This window comes from Pongo abelii, chromosome 6 (assembly GCF_028885655.2).
Source record: "Pongo abelii isolate AG06213 chromosome 6, NHGRI_mPonAbe1-v2.0_pri, whole genome shotgun sequence".
Lineage (NCBI taxonomy): Eukaryota > Metazoa > Chordata > Mammalia > Primates > Hominidae > Pongo > Pongo abelii.
The window spans coordinates 136,408,366-136,426,035 of record NC_071991.2 but is presented as its reverse complement, the minus strand read 5'-3'; the positions used below and the strand labels follow the sequence as shown (position 1 = coordinate 136,426,035).

Here is a 17,670-nt window from a genome sequence, read left to right as displayed (position 1 = left end):
CTGGGGAGCTACTTTAGATTTGAGAGGTCAGGAAAGGTTTTGCTGAAGAGAAGACATTAAAGCCCAGAGCTGAACGACACACCTTGAGTGGCACTCAGGAGACATACACACTTCCCAGATGAAAATCCTTTAGTGACTTCCCAAAGTTCTCGGGATATAAGTCCAAATTTCACAGCATGGCAGAGAAGGTCTTCTGGCATCTGGCCAATTGTCTTCCTCTCCAGCTTCTTTACATTACATGACATTAATGCATTTAATCCTCACAAGCACCTTGTAAAACAGCAGCTAGGCTGGCTGAGTTCTCTGATGGTCTGATTCATCTTTGTACTGTCACTGCGTTAGTAGTTGGCTCAACAAACGTTCATTAAACAAGCAAGGTGTTGGACAAAAACCATGGATGCTTAAGGCAGCTCTAGACTGGTGCTGCTCAACAAAACTAAGGTAATCCACATTTGCAATGTAAAATTTCCTCATAGCTACATTAGGAAAGTAGAAGCAACACATGAAGTTGTCATAACGTTTTATTTATCCAAATATATCCAAAATATTATCAGTTTAACATGTGATTCATATAAAGTTAATGAGATATTTTACTTTTTTTTTCATTCTCAGTCCTCAAAATCTAGTGTGTGTATTTCACACTTATGTTACATCTCAATTCGGACTAGCCACTTTCCAATAAAGCTCAGCAGGCCCCGCGGGGTGGCTCACGCCTGTAATTCCAGTGCTCTGGGAGGCGGAGGCAGGTGGATCGCTTGAGGAGTTCGAGACCAGCCTGGGCAACATGGGGAGACTCCGTTTCCACAAAACAAAACAAAAACAAAAAAAATTAGAGGTGCGCACCTTCGCTCTCAGCTACTCAGGAGGCTGAGGTGGGAGGATCGCTTGAGCCCAGGAGTTCCAGGCTGCAGCGAACTATGATAGCGCCACTGCACTCCAGCCTGGGCGATAAAGTGAGACCTTGTCTCCAAAAATAAAAATACAACAACAACAAAAAATCCCAGAAGTGCTCAGCAGCCACATGTGGCTAGTGGCCACCTCCCCCGAAGCAGCCCGGCCACTCACCTCCTACTACCTTTTACCTATTTCGCCTTCTCCGCAGGCTTCCCTAGCACTACCAGTTGTCTTACTTGTTGGCGAGTACCTTTGTGACTCCCACTATACAAGCCCCTCAAGGCCAGGCCTCGCCCAGAACGGTGCCCGGGCGGAGCAGACGCTCCATCAACGCTGTCCCCGCCTGAGTCCGCGTCCAGGGGATCCGCAGGCGCCGTGCCCTGCTTCCATGCGCCGGGGCCGCCCCTCACCCGGCCTCCCGCAGGCCCACCCCTCGCCAGGCCCAGGCCCAGGCCCATCCCCGGGATGTTCGCTGGAAATCGTGGACGTGACTGGGAGGAGCCTGCCCGTCCCGGCTCGCGGCGCCGCGCGCACAGGGCCCGTGCCAGCGACCATGGCGGAGCCCACAGTGTGCTCCTTCCTCACCAAGGTGCTGTGCGCCCACGGCGGCCGCATGTTCCTGAAGGACCTGCGCGGCCACGTGGAGCTGTCGGAGGCCAGGCTCCGGGACGTGCTGCAACGCGCCGGGCCCGAGCGTTTCCTGCTGCAGGAGGTGGAGACGCAGGAGGGCCTCGGGGACGCTGAGGCCGAGGCGGCGGCCGGCGCGGTGGGCGGTGGCGGCACCTCCGCCTGGAGGGTGGTGGCCGTGTCCTCTGTGCGCCTCTGCGCCCGCTACCAGCGCGGCGAGTGCCAGGCCTGCGACCAGCTGCACTTCTGCCGCCGGCACATGCTGGGCAAGTGCCCCAACCGGGACTGCTGGTGAGAAGGCGGCGGCGGGCGGGGACTGTGGGCGCTGGCCGCGGGCCTGGCCGTCCTGCTGGAAGTGGGAGCGACGGGAAGGGGGGCTTCGTCCTGCCCGGGGCCGGGGACGCGGGGCTGGACGACCCCCTCCCGCAGGCCTTTCTTGGGCGGCCTCCCCCGCGCTCCCAGCAGCTGGGCGGAAAGGCGCGAAGGTCCTCTCCATGGAGACGTCTCAACCGCCCCCGCCAGAAAAGTTGCTGCCCGCGCCCGCCCCCCCGGATCCTGCGCGACGCGGCCGGGTTAAATCCGGACTGGGACTTCGGAGTTCACTTACTCCGCTGATCTTTGGCGGGAGGTGGGGGGCGAGGGGCGTCTGAGGATCCCATGAGATCCCTGGACCCTTTAGCCGGAAATCGCCGTTCCCCCATATCCACAGACTTGTGCAGAAGCGGGTCTGCGCCCTCTAGGTTTAACAGCGCTGAGCCAGTCTCACCCCAGGAAACAGGGCTGGATGGCTTGGGTGAGGCCCTGTGGTTCCTGACTGCTGGAGCTGGGTTCGGGGCTGCCTCCTGACCCCAGGGTGTGCTTCACATCCCCGAATTTTCCTTGGTTGTCTCTAGCCACACACCCCGCCAAAGCGGTGCTGGGGATGGGGCGCTTTCTTTTTAACGTTGGTGGACTGTGGCAGCTGTTGCCAGGGAGAAGCTCAGGTGCAGTCGCCTACGGAACAGATACGCATCCTCAGGCGAGGTGGGCGACCCTTGGCTTCAAAGCATCCCTACTGAAAATTCAAATGACCCTGGGAGAGGAGTTGCTTCAACCCAACTTTCTTATTTTCCATCACTGCTTATTAGGCCATTCTATCCCCGGTTTCATGAAAATTACTCAACTTCACATGTATTAAATAAATTGAAAGCTGCTCAAGGCAAGGAATTGGACAGACTGGTCCTTCTTCACCTGGGCATCTGACCGAGGGCTTTGTTCTTTTAGGTCTACCTGTACCCTTTCCCATGATATCCACACACCTGTCAACATGCAGGTCCTGAAAAACCATGGACTTTTTGGTCTCAATGAAAACCAGCTTCGGATCCTGCTTTTGCAGAATGACCCCTGTCTTTTACCAGAGGTGAGTCACCAAGGAGTCACCCTCATGTCACATTTGTTACAAGTACTTTCCCCATTTATTTTTCTTTTGGCTTTATATATTAATTTTAATTGCTTTGAAGCAACATGATTCAGTTTCAAATGCTTTAAAGGTACCCTTTATAATTGCTATCATAGCAAAATAGTATGTTTGTTTGGGTTTAGTCATATACAAAGAAGTTTTAAAAACAAAATAGTACAAATCCCAAGAGAAAATTGGAACGTCAATTAAGACCACCAATTAAAAGCAAGATTTTCTAATCTAGCACAGTGATGCTATCATAGACACCTCCACTTGGCCAGAAGAGAGGTGGGAAGAAGGGGAGATGTTGAGAAAACAGAGGATAGTTCATAATTGTGGCCTGATTTGAACTCTAAGGCATTTCAGAGTCTAGAAAGGAAGATAGCCACAAGACTAGAGGTGGGAGCTGGAGCCTTTGGTGCAGTTGGCAGAGGCTGCTCTCAAGGCAGCAGAATCTGTACCCAGAAGGCAGTCCTGGAGTTGATCTCAGGAACAAGGAGGTTTCTTCCTGACATGCATAACCTGTTTCATTTCTTCAAGCACTGAAGCCAAGTCTGGTACGTCATGGTTGTGAGCCAGATGCATTCCAACCAACCATGTTGCCCAAAGTAGATCCAAGCAGTAGCTGAAGCAGGTTATTGGCAGGAAGGGTGAGGCGGGTGGCTGCAGCTATGAGGCTGGGTCCAGTCCTTCCTCTCTCAGAGAGAAGGCGTGGTGCTGCTGCTATTTGCCTTTTAATTTTATAGTACTTTTTGATTTATAGAAGTTTAATATTTTTATTTTGTCAAATCTATCGAATTTTTTTTGATGTGCCCTTTTTTAGGGTGTATCCTGCGCCCGGCCTCACCTTGTCATATTAGACTACTTCAGTGTTTTGTGAGCAGCTGATGGGTTGGCTGCACTTACGACAGGAGCCTCCCCTGTGCCTCCACTTGTCCCCATCACCTGGGGCTGGAAGTAGGTGACATGTGGCACAAAACGTGACCATGTGGACAGCAGGGACTGTGGAAAAACACAGTGCACGAGGCAAGAATGGTGCCTCACATCTCTTGTATGAAATGCCTGATGATTGCTTTTACCACTCTCTCAATAAAAAAGACAATAGACAAATATGTAACATTTCATGCTGGTGCATTAATGGACAAATTTCTAGAAAAATATAGCTCGTCAAAATGGATTCAAGAAGAAACAAAACCAAAATAGTCTCATAAAAATTTTTAAAATAAAAGCATTAAACCTCAAAGCGTTAGTTAGAAGGCTTGCACAAGAAAACATCAGACTTATATAGTTTTTTTTTTTGTTTTTGTTTTTTTTTTTGAGACAGGGTCTTACTCTGTCACACAGGCTGGAAGTACCTCGGCTCACTGTAGACTCTGCCTCCTGAGTTCAAGTGATTCTCCCACCTCAGTCTCCTGAATAGTTGGGACTACAGGCACGTGCCACCATGCCCAGCTAATTTTTGTACTTTTTGGTAGAGAGAGCGTTTCACCGTGTTGGCCAGGCTGGTCTTATATGCCTGACCTCAAGTAATCCCTCTGCCTCATCCTCCCAAAGTGCTGGGATTACAGGCGTGAGCCATTGTGCCTGGCCAGGCTTATATAGTTTCATAGTTGAATTCTATCAAATTTTTGTCTTTATTGAAGTATAGTTGACAAATAATTTTATATTTACAGTGTATGATGTGATGTTTTAATATATTTACATTGTGAATTGATTGCAACGATTAGGCTAATTAGCATACCATTACTTCACATAGCTATTATTTTTTGGGTGTGGTAAGGACAGCAATTTTCGGGTATACAGTATATATTTTTTTAAATTTATTTTATTTTTTATTTATTTTATTTTATTTTTATTTTTATTTTATTTTATTTATTTCTTTTTTTTTGAGATGGAGTCTCACTCTATCACCCAGGCTGGAGTGCAATGGTGCGGTCTCAGCTCACTGCAAGCTCCGCCTCCCGGGTTCATGCCATTCTCCTGCCTCAGCCTCCTGAGTAGCCGGGACTACAGGCGCCCATCACCATGCCCAGCTAATTTTTTGTATTTTTTTTAGTAGAGATGGGGTTTCACCTTGTTAGCCAGGATGGTCTCGATCTCCTGACCTCGTGATCCGCCCGCCTCAGCCTCCCAGAGTGCTGGGATTATAGGGGTGAGCCACTGTGCCCAGCCATTATATTATTATTAACTACAGTCACCTTGCCGTACAATGGATTTCCAGAAATTCATCCTGTCTAATTGAAACTTTGTTCCCTTCGACCTACATATCCCTATTCTCCTTAATTTTAACAAATCTATAAGGAACAGGCTGTTCTAATATTTTGAGTAGGTCTAGGATCTATTTTCCATGATCTCCAATTCTTGAACCACTATCATACTAATTAAAGTAGTTTATCTTTCATTTTTAAAGTTTATTTACTCTTTTAGAGACATGTTCTCGCTGTGTCACCCAGGCTGGAGTGCAGAGACAGGGTTTTGCTATGTTGCCCAGGCTGGTCATAGCTCACTGCAACCTTGATCTCCTGGGCTCAAGCAGTCCTTGCACTTCAGCCTCTCGAGTAGCTGGGACTACAGGTGTACACCACCACACCCAGCTACTTTTTTTTGTTTTGTTTTTTTGAGATGGAATCTTGCTCTATCGCCCAGGCTGGAGTGCAGTGGCGTGATCTCAGCTCACTGCAATCTCCACCTCCCTGGTTCAAGCGATTCTCCTGCCTCAGCCTCCCGAGTAGCTGGGATTGCAGGTGCTTGCCACCATACTCAGCTAGTTTTTCGTATTTTGAGTAGAGATGGGGTTTGTCATTTTGGCCAGGCTGGTCTTGAACTCCTGACCTCAAGTGATCCGCCCACCTCGGCCTCCCAAAGTGCTGGGATAACAGGCGTGAGCCATAGTGCCCGGCCCCCAGATACTTTTTTTTGTTTTTTTGTTTTTGTTTGTTTGTTTTGTAGACAGAGTCTTGCTCTGTCGCCCAGACTGGAGTGCAGTGGCATGGTCTTAGCTCACTGCAACCTCTGCCTCCCAGGTTCGAGCAATTCTTGTGCCTCAGCCTCCCTATTAGCTGGGACTACAAGCATGTGCTACCATGCCTAACTAATTTGTTGTGTTTTTAGTAGAGACAGGGTTTCACCATGTTGCCCAGGCTGATCTCAAACTCCTGAGCTCAGGCAATTCACCTGCCTTGGCCTCCCAAAGTGTTAGGATTACAGGCGTGAGCCACTGTGCCCAGTCAACTTTTTAAATTTTTTTGTAGAGACAGGGTCTTGCTGTGTTGCCTAGGCTGGTATTGAACTCCTTGGCTCAAGCAATTTGCCATCATTGGTCTCCCAAAGTGCTAGGAGTACAGCCATGAGCCACTGTGCCTGCCTAATTTTGTTTTTGTTTAATCAATTCATGTCTCCTTTTCCAGATAAGCTTTAGAATCACTTAAATTCCTAAAACTACTTTAAAGGAATTCTTTGAGAAGGGTAGAAATTGCATTAAAGTTATGAATTTATTTTAGGAAATTGGCATCACAATTATAAATAGGATGCTATTTCATTTCAAACCAGGTCATCTGTGTCTTGTAGGATTTCCCATATTTTAGATTTGACTGATTACATTCCTGTAGTACTATTGAACATGTTCCTGTATCCCTCAAATTTTGATCAGATTTAGGATTTATTTTACTTTATTTTATTTATTTATTATTATTATTTTTTGAGATGGAGACTCACTCTGTCGTCCAGCCTGGAGTGCAGTGGCGCGATCTCAGCTCACTGCAACCTCTGCCACCCGGATTAAGCAATTCTGCCTCAGCCTCCCAAGCAGCTGGGATTACAGGTGCCACCACGACTGGCTAATTTTTGTATTTTTGGTAGAGTCGGGGTTTCACCATATTGGCCAGGCTGGTCTTGAACTCCTGACCTTTTGATCCACCCGCCTTGGCCTCCCAAAGTGCTGGGATTACAGGCGTGAGCCACCACACCCGGCCTTATTTATTTTTGAAATGGAGTCTTGCTCTGTCGCCCAGGCTGGAGTGCAGTGGCACAATGTTGGCTCACTCACTGCAACCTCCACCTCCCCAGTTCATGTGATTCTCCTGCCTCAGCCTCCCCAGTAGCTGGAATTACAGGCGTGTGCCATCATGCCTGGCTAATTTTTGTATTTTTAGTAGAGTAGGGGTTTCACCGTGTTGGCCAGGCTGTTATGAACTCCTGACCTCAGGTGATCCTTCTGCCTTGGCCTCCCAAAGTGCTGGGATTACAGGCGTAAGCCGCTGCGCCCGGCCAGGATTTATTTTATAGCAAGAATTGTTTTTACATGTGCAGCATTGTTAGGGTGACTCACCATCCCATTTGCCTGGGACTGAGGGGTTGCCGGGGATGTCAGACTTCCATAGTAAAACCTGGACAGTTCTGTTTCCTGTTGTGTCACATCAGGAGGCGTATAATGTCATCTTTGTGCGAGAGGCTAAGACTGATGCGTGGTTTCAGGGTCAACAGCCTAATCCCATCATTATGAAGTTCCCCATCAGTGTGGTCTTGGTGTGTCTGGGATAGACTCAGTTTATATTAGTTGTCCCAGTGTGATTATTAATTGTGCTCCCTTGCAGCCTAAAAATGCCCTTGTCTGGATCATAAATTATATCTTTGTGCCACCCGTTGAAATTGGTTTCCCTGGAAGCAGAGCCTGAGATACAGACCCAGGTACATGTGATTTTTCTGAAGGCGGGTTTTTCAGGAAAACCCAGTGTGGGAGAGAGGGAAGCAGGGTCTAAGGAAGGAAAAGCTACAAGCACATAAGGTCTGGCCTTGACTTGATTCATGGGGAGCTGTGGAACAAAGATCACACTGAGTCTAGCTTTGAGGCACTCTAGCATTTTTTAGCTTTATCTAAGTCATTCATTGGCTACAGGCTTTGGGGACAGAGGGCAGGTCAGCTGAGAGTGTAAAGTAAGAGAGGGGCAGCTGTGAGTCACGAGCAGCCAGTGCCCACAGCAGCTGGAGTATGGTTAGCACCACTACACTATCATCAGGCTTTCACCCAAAGATTTTAACAGCCACTGGTGATCAGAAGATGTAATTTAGTCTTCAGTTTAGCTAGAGAAACTATAGTCTTCTGGCTTAAAAGATAGAGTGAAAACTAATATTGGCCAGGTGTGGTGGCTCACACCTGTAATCCCAGCACTTTGAGAGGCTGAGGTGGCCAGATCACCTGAGGAGAGGAGGTCGAGTCCAGCCTGGCCAACATGGTGAAACCCCGTCTCTACTAAAAATACAAAAATTAGCTGGCTGTGGTGGTGAACGCCTGTATTCTCAGCTACTTGGGAGGCTGAGGCAGGAGAATTGCTTGAACCCGGGAGATGTAGGTTGCAGTGAGCCAAGATGGTGCCACTGCACTCCAGCCTGGGTGACAGAGGGAGACTCCATCTCCCCCTGCCAAAAAAAAAAAAAAAAAAAAAGAAAACTAATATTTCAGGTGTTGCCTCATTTCTGTACCAGGTCTGTTTGCTCTACAACAAAGGGGAAGCCCTCTATGGCTACTGCAACCTCAAGGATAAATGCAACAAGTTTCATGTGTGCAAATCCTTTGTCAAGGGAGAATGCAAACTTCAGACCTGCAAACGATCTCATCAGCTTATCCATGCTGCATCTTTGAAGCTGCTACAGGACCAAGGACTGAATATTCCAAGTGTTGTTAATTTTCAGATAATCTCCACCTACAAGCATATGAAGCTGCACAAGATGCAGGAAAATACAGGTAGGAATATCCAAGGAGGACAGAGAAGTATCAGCGATATAGTTTTGGGATGCTTCACTCTAAAGAAGTAAGAACAGTGACATGAAAGTGAGTCTGGGGGCAAAGCAGTTCCTATGTTAATTTCAGCTTTGTTCTTGGGAAAGTTTAGAACAGGCAACATTTTATTGTATAGAACGGTGATCCTAACCAAAGGAGGGAAGGGATGGAGTTTATCCTTAGCACTGTCACTGCCAGCTACTAGAATCTACCCAAGTGATTGAACAGTAGCTTGTTGGTAAATTGGATGTCAGGAAGTAGGTAGAACAAGTTTTTTTTTTTGAGACAGAGTCTCGGTCTGTCCCCTAGGCTGAAGTACAGTGGCGTGATCGGGGCTCACTGCATCCTCTGCTTCCCGGGTTCAAGCGATTCTCCTGCCTCAGCCTCCCGAGTAGCTGAGACTACAGGCATGTGCCACCACGCCCAGCTAATTTTTGTATTTTTAGTAGAGACGGGGTTTCACCATGTTGGCCAGGATGGTCTCAATCTCTTGACCTCATGATTCGCCTGCCTTGGCCTCCCAAAGTGCTGGGATTACAGGCATGAGCCACCCGCCTGGCCTGGTAGAAAAGTTTTAACGGCATGGTTAGGAAAAAGAGGAAGGAGATGGGCCAGTGACTGGAAAAGTAAGATTAATGTAGGGATGGCTTTCTTTTCATAAATAGAATTTTTGGCTTTGTTAATTTTTAAGTAATTTTAACGACATTACAGAACCATTTGGAAAATAGCAACTGGAAATGAAAATTGTATATGATTTTGCTCACTCTACTATACTTGTTACAATTTTATTATAGGCCCTTCATTTCTGTTATATACAAACACGAATCCAGTTGTGCTCAAAGTATATGTTAATTTAATATCTTAAATTTCTACTTTATACAACATCATATTTTCCCATATTGCTAGGAATATTGCATATTCCCATTATAAATATATTCCCATAGTCTTTCAGTAATTTTTATTGTTTTTGGAGACAGGATCTTGCTCTGTTGCCTAGGCTGGAGTACAATGGCACAATAATGACTCACTGCAGCCTCGAACTCCTGGGCTCAAGTGATCTTTCTGCTCAGCCTCCCTGGTAGCTGGGACTATAGGCACATGCCACCATGTCCAGCTATTTTTTTTAATTTTTCTTTTGTAGGGACAAGGTTTTGCTATGTTGACCAGGCTGCTTTTGAACTCCTGGGCTCAAGCAGTCCTCCAGCCCTGGCCTCCCAAAGTGTTGGGATGACAGGTGTGAGCCACTGCACCTGGCCTTTAGTAGTTTTTTAGTCTACAAAGTGTGGTTTGGTGTTCTTTTAATTATAATGCATTCAGTTACTTATTCTGTTACATTTGCTGATACCTAGAAATCAGTGGGTGGTAGGCTTAGGAGAATTGCTGTTGGGAAAAGTAAATCACCAAAGGCGGAGTTGCTAAGCTTTCACCATCGGGTTTTCATGTGTTGGGATGTTAGTGTCAGACGTAGTGAGTGCAGGCAGGGAGGGCTCTGCATATACCAGTGTCGGGCTGTTTAGGGAACCGTGAATGGTGGCAGGTACCTTCTACCCTATGCTTTGTCTAGGGCCTGTCATTGTCTTCATCTGGTTTTGTTTGGTGAGTCTCTCCTGTGACATAGTGACTTTCCACTTGCTCTCTCTCTGTCTCTCTATTTTTTATCCACACACACATACAATTTTTTAAAATCCAGAAGACATGAACTCTCCAAATCCAGGTGTTGGGAGTCTTGTCTGATGTCTGGTTAGCTGGGCTGTTGCTCCCAACATAAAATGAAACTTGGGGTATCATCGTAGGAAAACTTATCCCTTTCCTCTTTGTAGATAATTCATCACCTTCTACTGAGCATTCACAAGGCCTTGAGAAGCAAGGAGTGCACGCAGCTGGAGCTGCAGAAGCTGGTCCTCTGGCTTCTGTCCCTGCTCAGTCGGCCAAGAAGCCCTGCCCAGGTAAACCTTAAAGGGGGTCAGTGAACTAAGAAGAAGCTTAGTTCCAAGAAGCTTGGAAGATCTGAAAACAAGCCTTCTGTTTAGCTTTAATTTGTAACCATTCATTTAATGATAGATTTGTAATGGTCATAATAACATCTACCTCACAGTGTGTTGTGAGAAGTAAAGAAGATGGAAAAGGAGAAAATGTCCTTTTGGAAGAATACAGTTAGGCATGGGTGGTTGGGGATGGGGTTGGACATTGAGCAGGCAAAGAGAGGCTAAAACTGAATGCAGATGGGGCCAGTCCAGGGTGAGTGCTGAAGATGGCAGCTTCTACCTGCAGCTCCTAGGTGCTTTCCTCAGGCTGGGTAGATGGAGCTCTGCTGACTTCTGTGGTCCACCATTGTTTTTCTGTCAATTTATATTGTGGCAATCATAGAGTACTTTGCACACATTATTTTTTTTTACTTAATATTGTCTCAAGCATCTTTCTATATGTGTTCACATCATACATAATCATGTTTTTGCACAGATACATTAATATATCATAGTTTATTTAACTACTTGCCTTTTTCTAACAATTTTTTTTTTTTTGAGGTAGTCTTGCTTGTTGCCCAGGCTGGAGTGCAGTGACATGATCTCGGCTCACTGCAGCCTTGACTTCCTGGGCTCAGGTGATCTTCCCACCTCAGCCTCCTGAGTAGCTGGGACTACAGGTATGCACCACAACCAGCTAATTTTTTGTATTTTTTTTTTTTTTTGTAGAGAGGGTATTTTGCCATGTTGCCCAGGCTAGTCTTGAACTCCTGGGCTCAACTGATCTGCTTGCCTCTGCCTCCCAGAGTGCTAGGATTATAGGCATGAGCCACTGCACCCAGCCTCTAACAAATTTTGAATATAACTCCTGTCTTAAAATCTGCAGAATATTGAATTTTTCCAGCTATTTTTTACTTTTGCTTAGCTTATAGATGCTAAAGGATACTGTCATTTGCATTTTTAAAATATATGTATGAGTGAATAGCTTTCTGGTGTCTGCTTTCTTATTGTCCTTGTTTTTTCATTTTATATTTGGCCTTTTATTAATGGGGCCCTCCTCTATGCTGATGTGGGACAACCTTTAACGAGGCCTCGCAATTTTCATGAAAGGACCTCAGCAATACTGTGCTTGGATGATATTCAATTTTTGTATGTCCATCCTCAGCCAATAGTACAGAGTATATAACCTTTGGGTTCTCTCCAGAGACTTCTACCTCACTCTGTCTACTCTTTTTTTTTTTTTTTGAGACGGAGTTTCACTCTTGTTGCCCAGGCTGGAGTGCAATGGCGTGATCTCAGCCCACCATAACCTCCGCCTCCCGGGTTCAAGCAATTCTCCCTCAGCCTCCCAAGTAGCTGGGATTACAGGCATGCGCCACCACGCCCAGTTAATTATGTATTTTTAGTAGAGATGAGGTTTCACCATGTTGGTCAGGCTGGTCTTGAACTCCTGACCTCAGGTGATCAGCCTGCTTCGGCCTCCCAAACTGCTGGGATTACAGGCGTGAGACTCTGTCTACTCTTCGTCTCTTGCTGAACGTTTACCAAAGCCCAGTCGCAATAGTTTGAAGGATGAGCAGTGTATCCACTCCTTTAAATTGTATCCATTCTAACTGTGGCTCAGGATGGACCATCAAAAGTCTGTATACCTCACCCATTTCATGTTCCCTTTCCCCTTTCTCCCTTCTCCCTTCCTCCCTGCTCTCCACCTACCCAGCTGTGTTCATTGAGTTGCGTTTCAATATTTTGTGGTTTATTTTCATCAAGGGGTACCACAAGAAGCAGCTTTATGCGATTAATTTTTTTGTTCTGTTTATTGTAGTCATCCCCCAATGTCACTGTGTAAAGTTTTGTTGTTGTTTTTTTTTAAATTCAACTGTCCTGCAGTAACATAACATTTGAGAAACAGAGACAATGTAATACGTTTTCATAAAGCTAAATTAATGTAGAGAAATTTCTTTTTTTAATTTTATTTTTATTTTTTATTTTATTATTATTATACTTTAAGTTTTAGGATACATGTGCACAATGTGCAGGTTAGTTACATATGTATACATGTGCCATGCTGGTGTGCTGCACCTATTAACGATGTAGAGAAATTTCTATCATGAAATGCTATCTTTTCAATTGGGGAAAAAGCAAAAATGTCCTTTTTAAAGTGAGAAATGGCTGTGCTTTCTCCTAATAGATAATGAGTCATGCTGCTTGTGTTGACCTTTTTACTTTCATTGTCAACAATATTTCTGAAAGCCTTTATGCTCTGCATATTGTTTCTTTTTTTCTAGTCCAGATTTCTCCTAGTGATAATGAAAAAAAATTTTTTACATTTAATTATTACTATTATTTACACATCATTTTACTATGTATATTTTTGTAGTAAGCTATCTTAAATCTTTAATGGAAACAGTGTAGGGTATAAGTGCATTTCCTTTACATTGAGAGACTTGCTGGACCTTTACTTGTTTTTGTTCTGTTTTTATATCTTATCATTATGCTTTTATATGTGAAGTTATTGGTCCTCTGTCATCTTTGTTGCAGTATTTTATTCAATTCTATAATAGTCTACTTTAATCTTAGTTTTATTGGTATTCATTCTGTAAAATATTTTATATAACCCTGCCTGTCTTTTTCTGATTTTCACTCATGATTCAGCTGTTGGAAAGTTATCACGTTATAGTTGGAGAAGAGTTTTCTTTGGTAATTTATCGGGGTTTTTGATGTCAAGTCGCATGTCTATAGACTCTACAAATTCAACATATTCTAAATTGAATTATGAATTTTCCTCTAGTCTTATTCCTCCTTTTATTTCCTTATTTTTGAATGTCACCACTATCTACCTAATGACATAGGCAAAAAGCTGTAAATTGTCGTATGCTTTTCTTTCTCCCTGTTTCCTTTGTCAAATTGGTTACCCAGTGTTGGAGAGTTTCTTCCCCTCAAAAGCCTTTCAAATATTTATCCTTCTCTGCTCCTTTCTTTCCACCCCATACATACTGCCTGGTTTCAAACCCTCATTGCCTTCCTGCATATATCCTACAGATGCATAAACTCCATGGTTTTCAAGTCATCTGTTAACGGGAGTTTTTGGTAAAAGGTGCCTGGTTCCCACTGCAGTGATGGTAGCCCTGTTTTAATCTTTAATAGAATAGGCTTTTGTGGATTTCACTGGTCTCCTTACCACTCTTCACTTCTGCCTTCCATCTGGCTGCCTGATGTTTTGAAAGCAAACCTAATCATACGGCTTTTTTCCTGCTGAAACCTTCCTTGGTCCTCATCATGTAGGGTAGTATTTGTAAACTCAAACGCCTGCAGGGACTAGAAAGGTGAGTTAAATGGATGAAGTGAACTGGATGCGAGAGAAATGGGAGAAGGGAGAAGTGCTGTGGCAAACTGTCCCATCTAAAAGGGATGCCTGCCTCTTGTATCCATGTGGGAATGTGGGCCCACTTTGTCATATTGCCCAGTTTTTAAAAAAGAAGCCAGAAATTCAGATTGTTATGAGAAATGTTCTGGTTGAATATTGACTTTAGTTGAGTTTTTAAAATGCAGACCAACATTGTATGTACTTGACCTACTTGGAATTTCTGGAATGTGCTATTTTGTCTTGTGATTCTCTGTAAATGATATTCCCTGGTTTGTTTTTTTTTTCTTTTTTCCTTTGAGATGGAGTCTTACTCTGTCGCCCAGGCTGGAGTGCAGTGGCATGATCTCAGCTCACTGCAACCTCCGTCTCCCAGGTTCAAGTGATTCTCCTGCCTCAGCCTCCTGAGTAGCTGGGATTATAGGCGTGCACCACCATGCCTGGCTAATTTTTGTATTTTTAGTAGAGATGGGGTTTCACCATGTTGGCCAGGCTGGTCTTGAACTCCTCATCTCAAGTGATCCACCCGCCTCGGCCTCCCAAAGTGCTAGTATTATAAGTGTGAGCCACTGCACTCAGCCTGATGTTCCCTCTTTTATAAGTGCCATTCCTTCTTCCTTCTTCCTGCGTCACAACCTGGCAAAATTGGATTCTTCAAAACGCCAGGTTGGCCTTTCTTGACTCCAAAAGAGGTAACTCTTGTAGTATTCTTACAGGCCTAACATAGCACTTACTTTATGTTGCAATGCTGTGTGTTTTTACTCCCTAGCTCTGAGCAAAACATTATTTATTCTTGGTAATTGTAACACTTGGTAGTGAAGACATATTTTTTTTGCCATATAATGGATTATACTTTGTATTTGAATCCATGTGAATCAGTAGCATATTGGTCTTCGTTGTTTTTCCTCCTTCTCCTACCTTTTTTTTTTTTTTTTTTTTTTTTTTTGAGATGGAGTCTCGCTCTGTCACCCAGCCTGGAGTGCAGTGGCACAATCTCGGCTCACTGCAAGCTCCGCCTCCCGGGTTCACGCCATTCTCCTGCCTCAGCCTCCCAAGTAGCTGGGACTACACTGCCCGCCACCACGCCCGGCTAATTTTTTTGTATTTTTAGTAGAGACGAGATTTCACCATGTTAGCCAGGATGGTCTCGATCTCCTGACCTTGTGATCCGCCCGCCTCGGCCTCCCAAAGTGCTGGGATTACAGGCGTGAGCCACCGCTCCCGGCCTCTCCTACGTTTTGTTGAGACAGGGTCTCACTCTGTTGCCCAGGCTGGAGTGCAGGGCACAATTATAGCTCCCTGCAGCCTTGATTTCTCGGGCTCAAGCCATCCTCTTGCCTCAGCTTCCCTAGTAGCTGGGACTATATAGGTGCATGCCACCATACTCAGCTAATTTTTTTAGGTTTTTAGTAGAGACCCGGTCTCACTATGTTGTCCAGGCTGGTCTTGAACTCCTAAGCTCAAGCAGTCCTCCCGCCTTGGCCTCTGAATGTGCTGGGATTACAGGCATGAGCCACTATGCCTAACCATATTTTTTCCAATATTAAAAAATCTTTCTTTCCCCCTAAGGAATGTGTTATATAAGGTCAACATCTTTTTAGTGCTTCAATTTGGCTTGTCTACATCCAAAGTTAACTCTTTAAGACTTACATTTATGATAATAATTCTTTCCATCGAGGGATTTAGTCTCCATTATTGTCATGTTTCTTGATTTTTTTCATTATACTTGGTTCTTCTTTTTGTCTAGGTTTTATATATACCCTAATTAATTCTTTCTTGGCTGTTTTATATCTATGTTGCTGTCAGCATGGGAATCTCTATTATTAGAAAGCTATTAACTTTTAAAATATGTATCTTTTGGTGATTGTCTTTGTTCTGACAGTTTTAGATGGCCTGTTTGCTTTTTCTAAATATAAACTCATAGGTATTTCTATTCTGTTTTTGGGTTTCATAAAATTGTAATAAGTTTTTTTGATATTTCTTCATTACATATGAAGTTAATTGTTGGTTTTAAACAAATGTTCTTTGTTAGGATAACAGAAATAACATCTTCTATTCTTGTTTGTTGGAAGCTAAAAGCTTGATAAAAGGAATTAGTATCTTTTGATACAATCATATTTTTATCACTTAAATTGACTAATATGATTAAAATAAGGGTTTTTGTAATATTAAAACATCCTTAAATTCCTGAGATAAAACTCTACCTGGCTATATGTTCTTTTAATGTATTATCTTTCCTATTTGCTGTACATCTATACATTCATAAATAAAATTCATTTATATTTTATGTGTGTATGTAGTAATTTCCTTTCTATTTTTATTGACATATGGTCAAAGTATAAATCTTATTCTAAGTCCTGTCTGGAGTTTTTGTAAATTGATTTGTAATGCCATTTTTATTTAAAAAATAATGTATTATTGTATTTTTGAATTACTCTGTTATTATTTAGGAATATTTCTCCAAAATCATTTTTTGAAAATATAATAATACATCATTGTGGAAATTTTGGAGAGTACAGGAATGTATGAAGGAGGTCACATTAATCATCTCATAATACCACTGTATAATCACTCTTAATACTGTATTTTTTTTCTTTCTTTCTTTTTTTTTCCCTTGAGACAGGGTTTCTCTGTGTCACCCAGGCTGGAGTGCAGTGGTGCAATCACAGCTCACTGCAGCCTCTGCCTCCCGGGCTCAAGTGATCCTCTCACTTCAGCCTCCTGAGTAGCTGGGACTACATGCATGTGCCACCACGCCCAGCTAATTTTTTTTGTGGAGACAGGGTTTTGTCATGTTGCCCAGGCTGGTCTTGAATTCCTGGACTCAAGCAATCCACCTGCCTCCCAGGTGGTGTCCCAGCTTCCCAAAGTGCTGGGGCTGCAGGTGTGAGCCACCAGGCCCAGGCTTTTTTCAGTCTTTTTTATGCATATATCCTTAAATATTGAAGGTATGCTATACATACAATTTTATGCCATTTGGGATTGATATTATTTTTGTAAGCATTTCCCTATGTAATTGAAAGCATTTACAATTATACATGATGGTTTCATTATATTTTTAAAGTATTATTTAATAATAGTTCTATTATTATTTGTAACATTAATGGTACAAAAATCTTTTTCTGAATTTCTGATTTTTTTTTTTTTTTGTGATGGAGTTTTGCTCTTGTTGCCGAGGCTGGAGTGCAATGCTGCAATCTTGGCTCACGGCAACCTCCACCTCCTGGGTTTAAGCTATTCTCCTGCCTCAGCCTCCTGAGTAGCTGGGATTACAGGCATGCACCACCACGCCCAGCTAATTTTTTGTATTTAGTAGAGACAGTTTCACCATGTTAGTCAGGATGGTCTCGAACTCCTGACCTCAGGTGATCTTCCTGCCTTAACCTCCCAAAGTGCTGGGATTACAAGTGTGCCCAGCCAATTTCCGATTATTTTTTAGAACAATTTTTTAGATGCGATTATACTGTGCCAGAAGATATGAATAGGATAAAGACTCAAAAAGAATTTCAAAACTCTATTCCAGAATAGCTGCACCATATTACACTCATCGTCCGCATAGGAATTGCCTATCTCAGTACACTCGATAGCCTGTGTTAGAAAGCACATTCCC

The 17,670-nt window shown here is 43.9% G+C and overlaps 1 protein-coding gene across 1 annotated transcript; it reads left to right on the top strand.

The window, feature by feature from the left end:
• Positions 1–1,223: 1,223 nt before the first annotated feature.
• Positions 1,224–16,347, top strand: ZC3HAV1L (zinc finger CCCH-type containing, antiviral 1 like). Its single transcript, XM_054560670.2, has 5 exons — positions 1,224–1,812; positions 2,785–2,920; positions 8,441–8,699; positions 10,556–10,681; positions 14,363–16,347. Exons 1-5 carry the CDS (start codon positions 1,283–1,285, stop codon positions 14,404–14,406), a joined length of 1,095 nt encoding a protein of 364 aa, XP_054416645.1. The 5' UTR covers positions 1,224–1,282; the 3' UTR covers positions 14,407–16,347.
• Positions 16,348–17,670: the final 1,323 nt, after the last annotated feature.